Genomic DNA, 12,538 nt, shown 5'->3' with positions numbered 1-12,538 from the left:
GTGCCCCCTACCCTGTGTTAGAATTCCAAAGGTGCTCACAGACTTCAAAAGCTTAGCAACTCCTGAGATACAGTCTTTCTATCGCTCAAGGTGGTTTAGCGTTGAACATGTTGCATATGATATTATGCACACAAAGAAAAGGAGAGACACAGGGAAATGGAAGAAACAAGAAAATCCAGCTACTAACTGTTAGATTACTTTAATAACTGTTCCAGTACACCTTGTTCATAAATGGTGAAGCAATGTTTAAACAGGGGTTTAAACTATTCTTGATGGACTGGAGGCTCAAGGTGATCCCTGTCCTGGAAACTAGAGAGACTGTTTGGTAATATTTTAAGTCTTCTGTTTCTATTCTATGCCTCAGAAGGGGAAGAATAACCTATTTGGCAATACTTATTCTATGCCTCAGAAGGGGAAGAATAACCTATTTGGCAATGTAACCAAAACAAAAGGACGGTTACAAAGTTTACTTTTGCCTCCAGCCCGGATTAGAAAGCTCAGAGAAGATATTTGTGGTTGAACAGACACGTATAGCTGTCTCAGAAGTCAACTCATTAATAATGTGCAAATGTTTTTGAGTTAAGTAAGTATGTTTCAAGAACAAGAAAGGGAAACACCTACATGAATCAGGAAGCCAAGCCAGTCATCCTCTTACGTTAATCAAACTTAGTGATGATGAGGCATACCCTCTATAGAGATGATATACTTCACAGCTATATCCTGGCCAGATCAAAGGCATGCAGATGAACTGAGCTCATAAGGGCCCTCAATCACCTGGGATGAATACTAGGTTCTCCAGTTACCTGCTCTGCAGGATGATTGTTGCAGAGAACAAGTAAGCCTTGTGAATCTGGGTGTATCTACGCCACAAATCGAACCTGTTTAACTCACCACTTTTAAACCTGATGGATCCAACTGATTTTCAGATAGCATTGGGGAATTTCCTCTTGATATGGTTGGCTCTCCTGTTGATTCTTTGTTTGACCTTTAGAATGGGGAAATGACCCGGGAAATTGACACAATTACTCCTTCTAGTGTGGCTCCTTCTATCAAGTCTAAAGGCTGGGCAACCCCTTCGGTTACTGATGTGCAGATGATGATGAAAACACAAGGGAGATGTCTAGATCAACATGGATAAAGGTTCGTGATGAATCTGACAGGCCACAGGCTACAACTCATTTCAAAGCCTACTCTATGGTCATGATGGTGATGAACAAACAATATTTTTTTTTGCTACTATTGCATACATAAGGAACTTATCCAGGTGGTCAGATGCTTATTGTCATCTGGTGACCAGTTCTGGGAGCTGGCAATCATGCGTCACCAAATCTGCAGCAATGATGCTTAGGCCTCCCTCCTGCTCCTGATAAGTCTCTCCTGCCCCTCCCCCCACCCCCAGCCAGTTGTCAACAGGGACTTGGCCACCTAATCTATGCTGGACCCAGGAGAGCTAAATGTAGGAATTTAAGAAAGAGCCTTCTTAGTGTTGCACTGAAACATAGGAACTCCTTATCCAGATTTATTTGTTTTCCTCTACTGTTGGCTTCTGCCACTGGGTGAGACTTTTTTGTTGTTGTTGGATGTTCCCTAACTAATTTTATTAGTACTCCCTCATTTGTGTTTTAATGTGTTATTTTAATGTGTTATTATGTGTTATTTAATTATTTTAAATATTTTATATAAATTGATATTTTAACTCCAAATCAGGTGGAAGGACAGCATAGAAAAGTTTTAAATAAATAAAATAAATAAAACTACAGTTCCCATGATTCTTTGAGCACCAATGTGTATGTGACTCAGTTGTGTAAGGCAGAAATTTAGCTATATATTCTGCTGTGTATAGTCTCTCCATGCCATGGGATTGCCTTCTGTTCTTCCTCAACTTCTCTGTTATCACTGTTTTCTCCACAGTTTAACTTCAGTCCCTTAAAAAGAGATGCTAACTGACAGAAAGGCAATGCAGTCACTGCAGTCATATGCTTAATATACACAATTAGTATGATCATAATTGGTCAGGATCAGATATAATGGTTATAGAAATTGTGACTGTGGTTACAGAATTTGAACATTTTAGTGAAAACATCACTCATTACTCTTTGGTACGCAGTTTAATTTTAATCTAAATGTATAAAATACAAGTATTTCACAGATTTGGAGAATCTGGAATTAAATTTAAAATTTTTAAAATCCAACTGTCGCAAAAGTTGGCAATATTGTTGTCTACAAGCAAACAAAACAGATGTTTGTCTAGATATATAAACACAGGGGACCAGACATGCAGGAACACACACATACACCCAAAGGCATCAACATCAATTACAAAAACATTTTTGAAGACCCCACACACAGATACCAGGGCATGCACAAACCTGTATTTTCTGTGTTTTTAGGATGCCAGGTGATGAAAGGGATTGCCAAGAAAACTTGAGTTATGAGAAGAGAGGAATGTAAATCTATTCTGAAGCTCTTTTTCTTATATATGTGAGATCCAGTATGGTTCAGCTGTTAGAATGTCAGACTATGATCAGGGAGATCCAGGTTCAAATACCCACTTAGCCTGAAACTTGGGCCAGTCCCGTAGAGTTGTTGGACTTGTGGTTGTTGGGTGCACACAAATGTAGACATGCAGCAACTATTGTGAGGACACATTGTATAAGGAATGGTGGCTGCAGATGGGCAAGTTTTAATGTCCAAGTGAGTAGAATTGCTTTGTTACATTTGCCACAATCCAACATGTCTCACTATCCAATTTACAACTTAATAGAATAGTCTGTAGCAAAATTCCACATCTCTAGGAGGTTAGCCATCTGTAGTAGAAGATTAGTGTCCACTATATCTTAGAGACCAAGAAGAATTTCAGGGTATAAGCATCCAAGAGTCAAAGATCCCTTCACTAGGCACAAGCAGGAATGGAGATCCTTGAGCTCTTATATCCCAGTCAGGGCTCAGAGGTCTTCTTTTCTACTTGTATCTGACAAAAGGACCTTTGAATTTTGCACACTTGTACCAGAAAATCTTGTTGGTCGCTAAGGTGCTACTGGACTTGAAACTAGCTCTTCCACCAATATATAGGAGTGAGGATTTTCATGTGGGCTTGTAAGTACATAGTGGTGAATAATGGCATTAAATCATAGACAAGCTGTGAACAATGATGTATGAAGACAAAACAGATTTTTTTAAAATTATTGAGAAAAAGTAGAAGAAATATAGACTGAAGAAAAGAAAATACAATCAGTAAGAAGAGCTGTATATATGCCTAAAGCAGTATGTGTGAATATACAGCATTCTTGCTTGGAGGACTGGATTTATTTCTGTGTGTTTAATGGTGAAGCATTGTGTAGAGACCATGCCATGGAAACGTGCATGACTCGCTGGACACTGGGCATATCCCTCCTCAACCACATCACCAACGACATGGTCTGAAAACAATTTGGCATCACGCCCATTGAGGCAAAAATGAGAGAGAGGTGCCTGCACTGGTTTGGCCATGTCTGACAAGCAGCCCCGACACTGTTGCCAGCATCGCCTATCACATTGAGGTTGTTGGTCAGTGGCCATGCGGACAGCCAAAGCAATGATGACAAGATAACATCAATGCGGATCTGAAAATTACAGGCCCGCAACCAGACATTGCGCTTGATCGAGAGAAGTGTCGTTTAAAAATCCAAGCAGTGGACCCTGCTTTAGTGGGACAACGCTAAGAAGACGACGACTGTGTAGATAGACCATGCTTATTGGTTAGCATGGGGCCATAGAATCATAACAGCTGATCTGTTTCTACTGAGGGGTAAAGTGATCCCTGTCCCATTAACCGTTTTGCCTGGGAAGGCAGTTCACAAAAAGAGGCAAAGTTCTACACTGGATGTTAGGCATCATGGGTCTCAAAACCTAGACAGCAAACATGAATTCCTTAACTCTGAGCCACCATGGATGGTGACTGGTGGAAGCAGCTACTTCAGCTCAGAAAGTGCAAGATGGATCTGCTGATCTGGACATTCAAACAACCCACAAATGTTAATTATAGGACTGAATGGCAGGTTTTCTGGCTATCCTTAGAGCTATGAAAGGTAAAGGATTCTGGCTTTTTGTTGTTCCCAGCCACATGTTAAATTTGCCCAACATATACTTGCAATTTGCCTTGCCTATCATCCATCCAACTATTCCTAGTCCAGGCCCCATAACACTGGCACAATCTGTGTGGCTCCTTCACTGTACTAGAAGCATAGTAATAACTTCCACGCATTCCAGTAATGCCTGAAGAAAATGGACTGTGTGGACAGGGCCAATAAAGTAGTTACTTCCCATGCCTGTGTCTTCCTTGCCCTGACACCAATGACACTACTATGTAAACTAACAATGTTGCTAGCCTAATCATGTGGTCACTTCTTTCAAATGTTACTGGACCTTCATGGGACCAGCCACACTGCGGCAGCTTCCATATATTGGCTATCTGTAGATTTCTCATATTTCGTATTGTACACTCCTGCTAAGGAATTGAGGTTCCCTTCAAATATCTAGTTCTGTTCTCTTTTATGAAGTATGTTCAGCTGAGTGTGTGTGTGACTGTTCCAAGCTTACCTAAAAAGCATCATGGGCCCCTTCCGCACACGCAGAATAATGCATTTTCAAACCACTTTCACAAGTGTTTGCAAGTGGATTTTGCTATTCCACACAGCTTGTGAACTGTCCTTCCACTGTTCTCCTTTATACTGCTAAACAAATAATAGTAAAAATAGTCATGTACTTGCATGCTTTCTTCAATACTAACTAGGATTGCCAGGAATGACCTGGAAACCAGCAGCAGGCCAAGTCACTGTCTGTGATGGCATGATGTCACGCTTCTCTCCAAATCACCAGATACTCTATGTCAAACCATACAGTGATAAGCAACTTCTAGGGAGGACTGCTGCAATTGTGGATTATTCTTTGAAGTGATATCAGTCATCTCTAGGAATCTAGGTTTTACCATAGAGTTTCCTGTGATTTCTAGAGAAGTTTGCTGTCACTTTCAGTTTGCTGGAAGTGACAACATGGCATTGCTGAAGGCAATCAAAAATTATTTTGGTTTTTGGGGTATCAGTAGGCACATGGCAACCATAATGTTAACTGATAGTAAACATGAGGGCCATGGGATCATCTTCTTTCAGTATGGACTAGTATTAGACAAATACTTTTAAAGTGACTGCAATGGTGCTACAGCTGCTGCAGACTGAGTGGAACAACCTCCTTAATAAATTGCTAAACCTTTAACCATTAAACAATAAAGGACTCCATTACCTTTTACACATTTCTGTAAATGGTTAAACAATTAGGCCAAAGATGAGTAGGCAAGAAAAAACATTTGCCTACTGCAAAGTCAGTCCCCCTCCTTGTATCTGAGGTTGTTTCTAATTAATGTTTAAATCACATAAATTTTAATAGTTTTAAAATCGTTGTTTTATAAATCAAATTTACATCTGTACTTCTTAATAAAACTAAGTGGTGAATGTGGGCATACTATATTGCTAGTGGAAGTGAGGCTAGGTTTCCTGACACTTTTACACATCACTCTTTTTAATGGTTCCCTAATGCACTTCCAGTGCTGTAGATGCCAAAACAATAGACCTGTCCTGGAATAATACATGGCCTACAGTGGCTTCATTGCTCCTTTGGGATTACTCCCCAGTTCTGGTCACCTCTTGGAAATCCATCCATTCACACTCAAATTAATGATTAGATTATTGCAGTGAGACACCAGGAGTGCCACAATTAGCCCAATGCTTGCTCAACGTGCACTTAATACAAATAACATGACAAAACAATAAATCAATTGCCAACATTCCCAAGCTTTGCTGTCTATATCTATATACGACATGAAGGATATATACAGAGCTGCATCAACATGCCATTGTATCATATCAATAATTTGCAACTGGATTTCCTGCTTCTCCTACCTCATGCAAAGCTACTCCATTCCCCCCCCCCCCCCCAGACTGTATTAGTTTTATTGTTATGTATCTTCTCGGAGCAATGTACAGAATCAATTTAAAACAAAATGTACAAACATTATGCCCAGTTTTATCACTGTTTCTGCAGAGTTGGGCAAGATGCATACAGAATATATAATAATCAGGGGAAGTTATAATTAGCCAGAAAGTGTGGATATAGCCTAAGAATATATATACAGTACATGGGAATTCCCCCTGTGCAGCTGGTTTGTCCTTTACCTTGCAACACAGACAATGCCAGAAAGGGAAAGAACTCATGGTGTAGTGCTGTGATTCTACTGTGCCACCATTGCACCCTCTTCCAATGTAGGTTTCATCACCATCTGACACAGGCTGTTTCACAGTGGTTAATACTTTACCTTCACAAATCCAACTCACCTGCACATGCTGCACACAAAGCATTTAGGGTGATAAGTCCGGCCCAAGGCTGAAATAACTTCTCCAGTGATGAAGTCCTGACAACTATCACAGCGGGTGCCATAGAGCTGTTGATAGTCATGGGTGCAGATGTAGTCTCCATTTTTAAAGAAGAAACCAGATTGAGCTAGGTCACAGCCACACACTGGAGAGGAGAAAACACAGCAGAGTCATCTCTTCAGTCATCTTTTCCAGTTAGGAATATTCTTTTGCAGAACTTCCCTGAGATCTCCCCATTTGGCAGTTAGAAGGCATGTTCTTAGCCCAATGCGAAGACTTAGAGTTAGTCAACACATCACTTATCTTGGACCACTTCACATGTTCATGACAACTGCTCTTATTTTTATTCTGCTACCTGTGTCCCATAACAAGCTCAGAACAGAAGCAAATTCTTTCACACATGTGGTATTGAAACTGGAAGTGGATTCCTGACTTGTGCTCTATATATATAGTGGGGGAAAACCTGTCTGAGGGGATATTGCAGATGCCAGCCTCCAAGTGGCACCTGGGGATTCCCCAGAATTATACCTCATCTCCAAGTTATGGAGATTAGTTCCCCAGGAGAAAATGGATGCTGGGGAGAATGAACTTTGTGGCATTGAACCTGATTGAGGTCCTTGTCCTCCCCAGGTTCCATCCTGAAATCTCCAGGGGTTTCCCATCTGGATTTGACAACTCTATTCCTCCCATCTTCTATCAGTGGCCATGTAGTAACTGGCAATTCTAGGGAATATGCATGTGAACTTTTTACAGTGTTAAATTGTATTGGTCCAACAGGGCTGGTTCCAGGTTTTGGGGGCTCCCGGGCATAAGTCTCCCAGGGACCTCCTCTCCTCCCCACCAGAACCCCCACTCACTCCATCTTTCCAGTCCACCTACACTCCCACCTGCATGTGTGTCCATCTCATTGACTGCATTTCCTTGCCTGGAGGGTGCTGGGTAGTATGTGGAATACCACTACCGTGCCTGCCAGAAGGGCCATCATGGTATACCACCTGCCCATCCTCCTTGGCAGTATGTGTTTGGGTGGCTCTACAGCAGTGGACCCTGCCAGAAATGTTGGGCCCTGGCAGCTATCTCACCTCAGGATATGTACATGCCAGCCCTGTTCCTTCATATATGCAAATTATCAGTAGATGTTGATGAACTGGCATGTGCTAATTCACCTCAAATCTCATGATTAGTCAGCCCCCCTCATTGGGAATATAGCACTGAAAAGGTTTTTTTGGTCAGTGTTTGAATGGATTATTGCTTCAAGGCCTCCCCAGTCCCATCCTTAAAAATAACTGGACAGTACAGTTCTTCCTTCAGCCCCACAAGGTGTCACTGTTGTGTTATTGGGGGAAGGAAGGAAGGAAGGATCAGAAAGGACTGACAGACGGACGGAGCTGGGTCCTGCTGAGAGAAAGTTTGGCTACAGCTTAGAGGAATTGCCTATGATCCTTGGTGCATAATGACAATGCACTGTGCCCTCTGTAATTGAGCATTACCAGCTGGTAAAATGCTCCCTTGCACAAAGCAGTATGGCAAAGTGGCAGGGATGGCACCTAGTTGATTGAAGTACATTCCTAACTCCATGTAAATGTTTCATGAAATATGGACGGTGATTGTATCTGGGTGATTGAGATGCATTCCTGTCAATGTAACGGTTACAAGATATATGTACTTAGCCTTCTATATGTTACCACTGCTGTAATGGGACATTCTTTCCGTTGATGGCTTCACCTGCTTTGTAGATAACTAGGCTTATCCCTGACACTTTCTTCTCCCATGGGAAACGGGATGTTTCCGTTGCTCTGTGGGGGTAGAAGTTCAGGTCGCTTTATCTCCATCTATCGCTGACCTTGGGGTGCCTTAGCTCCAGAGTAACTCTTTCTCATGTTCTTTGGGGAAATGCGGGGGGGGGGGGATTTATTTCTGAATAAAGAGGGTAGCAAAAGCCAGGTTCACCAGAACTGGCTTCTTGCAAGCTGGGTACTTCGTTGCCTTTCAATAAATGCTGTTGATCAACAATCCGGAGTCTGTTTATTGCTTCAAGGATCAAGACCTAACACAAAAGGAAGTATCATTTTTGCGTAGGAAACAATAGACCCATGACTTCCATCTTACTTCCCAGAATGATGCTGGTACATCATATTATTAAAGGCTATAGCAGCCATGAGAAAGAAAGGAAAACATATGCAGGAGTACTCCTTTCCCTCTGAAATGTTTGTGCCTGAACACGCCAGTGAGACAACAGAGAAAAGTCACACCGCATGGAAAAGTGAGAAATTGTAACTTCTATTTTGTGGTGGTGGTCGGGGGGTTATTGGGTTTCATAAAGCAAAAGTTTTACTTCCCCCTCCCCCTGCACCCCTCCCCCCGCCAGGGCCCCAGTGTGATAAGAGTGTAATTATTTCAGGGAGATTATTAGCATTAAACCTCAGACCTAGTTTTGGGGAAGCAGTGTAGGTAACCCTGTTAAGCGCTGTTAAACCCCACTGATTTTCATAGCAAGAACTAAAGCACGATTCTTTACCTGGGAGTAAGCTCAGTTGCTGGCAATGGGGTTTGCTTCTGAGTAAACCCTCCTAGGGTCGTGATTCACCCATTTGAAGCATCGCATGGTTGCTTCAAAGCAAAGCCACTGACTACCACCAAGCTTACTCCCAAGTAACATGCACCTTGGAGCCAACTGCTTTTTCTAAACTAAAACCTCAGCATTCAGGTTAACTTGCCGTGTTGGCACTTTGCGATAAATAAGTGAGTTTTGGGTTGCAGTTTGAGCACTCGGTCTCAAAAAGGTTTGCCATCACTGAGTTAACCCATCCAATTGGTTGGCTGAGTTGCAGCTATCTATAAGGGCCAGAGGGTGTGTGCTCGTGAGGCAGAGAGAGACAGATTGAGAAAGACAGAGTGCCAGAAAGAAGAGAAGAGAAGAATATTATTTCACGAGGGGTTAGGTAACCAAGTGTTGGTGAAGGACTGAGGAAGGCCAGGGTGTGTGTTTGATACCTGAGACTTAAGTCCAGAGGGAAACTAAAACTACATGAAGGGCTTAGGTATAGGCCTCTGCAGAGACAGCACCTAGATATGGGACCGGAGAGTCCCTGAGGGTGTGTGCTATATAATTGGCAGTCAGGAGAGGGATTAGAGGACCCCCAAAGCCTGCTCTGTATAGCCCAGTGTGATACTCTTTAAGCATAAGCATAAGCATTTGTCATTGTGCACGCACAACGAAATTTACAGCAGCATTCCTCGATGAACACAATTTCAGACTCATACCCCATCCTCACTTTCCCCTTCCTCCACCCATCCCTACACAGCCCCAAACACATCAACACGAAGCCGCAGAGTTTAGCATAGCCACAGCTCTAGAGTAGAAGCTGTCTCTAAGTGTCTCTAGATCCCTTAGTGGAAAGAGTGGATGGTTTAAGTATTTGTTTGGTATCTGTGTAGGAAGGTTTACTCTGAAGAAAGTAACTTAGCAAAAGAAGATTTATTTAAACTGAAATTTAAACTGAGTCAACATTCTACCTGTAACCTAAAGTGAATAATGAAGAACTGTCTGTAACAACTAAGCATTCCTGCCTACGAAAAAGTAAATCTTAATAATCTCTGTAACATCTAATCGAGAAATCCTATAAATAAACATTCTAGTTTTGTTTATTGTTAAAAAGCCTCACAAAGTCTCCTTTAGAGCACCTAAACCAGCCTGAAAGGTATAAACAGATTTGGAGGGAAAAGTGAGATCTCCTCACAATGATAAATTTCCCTCAGAGGTGGCAGCAAGTGATAGCCTGACAGGATCAGCCTGAAGAGCTTGTGTATGTGCGTCTGTGTGTGGGGTGTGCCTGTGCCCTGCTGTTGAGTTGCTCTCAGAGCTACTTTCTCCCCCTTAGCAGTATATAGAGTAAGGATCCTTTACCCTCTAGACCGAATATTAAAGATAACATTCAGTTTCCCAGGTTATCATCTAGAAATCCTAATGGATGTCATCTGAATTTTGATGTACTCTGGATTTTACAGATGTACTCTGAATTGGAATACCACTGCCACTTGAAACCACCTATCTGGGCTATGTTGTCTGTGCTGAACAATCCACAAGGAAACTCAGTCTGAGTGTCAAAGCTCCACTGTCATCATGGCAGTCATGTTATGTCCCATAACAAGAACTACCTCTTTAGTGAAATGTTTCCTATTGCATTTCCTTGTCCTCTAATACAATCAACACTAAGAACAATGTTTAGAAGCATTCAGAGTATAGAAACAAAGCAAGAAAAGAAATGGGTTCCGTGAGCTTGGGTAAACTGATCTCTCACCTGCGACTTGACTTATTCAATTGATCTCTGGCAGCAAACATAATGATTTCATGTTTGGTACATTATCTATCAAACTGCTAGCAGTAAATGTTGTAGTCAGAAAAGAAGAATATCCATTTTTCATAAAAGGAACAAGATAATCACTGGTCTACGCACATAGCCACATTTCCTTAGAAGCCTTTAACTTCATGGGATCTATTCGTATCTATTCAAAGTTTTACTGTTAGCCACAGGGAATTTTCAGCTTTCAGCTTCATAATCATGTAGGAATCACAAATCTATTATTCCATTTCCTAGTACCTTGCTGATCCTGACATCATCTCTGACTGCACCAAAAGCAATCTACTTTGCAACCTTGCTCTTGGGCCGAATCACAGATTAGCTTCTTTCCCAGGGTTTTCAGCATTCAAGAAATGTGCATGTGTTTGCTCACTTCTATTTGCAGAGAAATAAGCACATTTGCTGGATTTGTGTCACAGTCATAATGATTACTCAAGATTAAGCTAGTACTGGATGCAGACCTTTCTGTGCTACTCCAAGAAGCAGTATCATGCTCATATTTCTTAAATGGAGGGAAGCCATAACCAAGGAATACTGTATAGCTTGGTTACTATGCAAAGTGACTTCTTTAAAGGAAAAGCCTCCCTCCCATGACACATTTTGTTTGCATATGAAAAGAAGGATGTATTCATAAATACCTTAGGACTACTAATATGACTCTGAACTGCCCCAATCCAATCCAAACCCCAATCCTCAATTGTTTTAAAGTAAAATTAAAGACATCAGGAGAGCTAAGAAATGTGATACTTGATCACTTATTTAGAGAGATCTCATAACAGATCTCTTGAGTCTCATGTCTTGTTTGGAGCTGTCTTTATTTTTCTGGGAAAGAAAGCATTTGTCTCCAACACATCTGCCTGTGTAACCTCAGCTTGTGGGTTCTGTGGGGCAGTACTTGGGAGGAGTTGCAAAGAACCAAATTTAAACAAAACAGTTTACTTCTCTTTACAAATAACATTAAACATCAACATTTAACATTTACAATTCAAGGTCCTGTTCAGGTTTGCATTTCAAGTCCTTATATTTACAGTCTACTGATATTGCCAAGTCCAATTCTTCTTTGCTGGTGGTTGGTTTTGAAGACTTCAAAGGCTTGGTGAACGGGATTCAAGATGATGAAGGTTCCCAGAAAACTCTCACCATTTACATACACAAAAACCCTGAAACAATAAATTCTAACATTTAAAATATAGCAAAAAAAAATAAACTCCCTTCCCACTAGTTCCCCACAACACTGCAGTTACCTTAAACAAGGTGTTAAGGGCTTAATAAAATCAATCAAGGTCCCAGCCTGGTAGCCTTGCTTCCTCCAACCTCATGAGTTCTGCAGCATTCTGCTTCTTTTCAGACTCCACCCCTTTCTGGGTCATCCCATTCTGACACAGGGGTTACACCTGCAGCCTGCCTGCCTTCCAGCTGGTGCAAGCAACACATCTCTCATTTGAAATATGCTCTCTTTTGCAAGGTGGCAAGATGTAACTTAGCCTAACTCAGCCTCTGTCCTCTACCCCATAGAAAAGAATCACAATGTTTCCATATTCTCTGCAGATGTGCTACCTATTATGGGGGTATAGCCTTTATAGGAGCAGCAGTGGCGTAGGAGGTTAAGAGCTTGTGTATCTAATCTGGAGGAACTGGGTTTGATTCCCAGCTCTGCCGCCTGAGCTGTGGAGGCTTATCTGGGGAATTCAGATTAGCCTGTACACTCCCACACACGCCAGCTGGGTGACCTTGGGCTAGTCACAGCTTCTCAGAGCTCTCTCAGCCCCACCT

At 41.8% G+C, this 12,538-nt stretch overlaps 1 protein-coding gene across 13 annotated transcripts in view; it reads right to left on the bottom strand.

Annotated features, from left to right (window-relative positions):
* ABLIM3 (actin binding LIM protein family member 3) overlaps positions 1–12,538 on the bottom strand; it is a 181,503-nt gene that overhangs the window by 63,003 nt on the left and 105,962 nt on the right. For all 13 annotated transcript variants that reach the window (XM_048488644.1, XM_048488638.1, XM_048488641.1 and 10 more), the window contains exon 3: positions 6,366–6,549. In XM_048488644.1, the coding sequence (XP_048344601.1) occupies positions 6,366–6,549 (184 nt within the window). The remainder of the gene's footprint in view (positions 1–6,365; positions 6,550–12,538) is intronic.

Source organism: Sphaerodactylus townsendi, linkage group LG03, assembly GCF_021028975.2.
Source record: "Sphaerodactylus townsendi isolate TG3544 linkage group LG03, MPM_Stown_v2.3, whole genome shotgun sequence".
Classification (NCBI taxonomy): domain Eukaryota; kingdom Metazoa; phylum Chordata; class Lepidosauria; order Squamata; family Sphaerodactylidae; genus Sphaerodactylus; species Sphaerodactylus townsendi.
The sequence above is the reverse complement of the archived record's forward strand: the minus strand, read 5'-3'. Positions and strand labels throughout refer to the sequence as shown.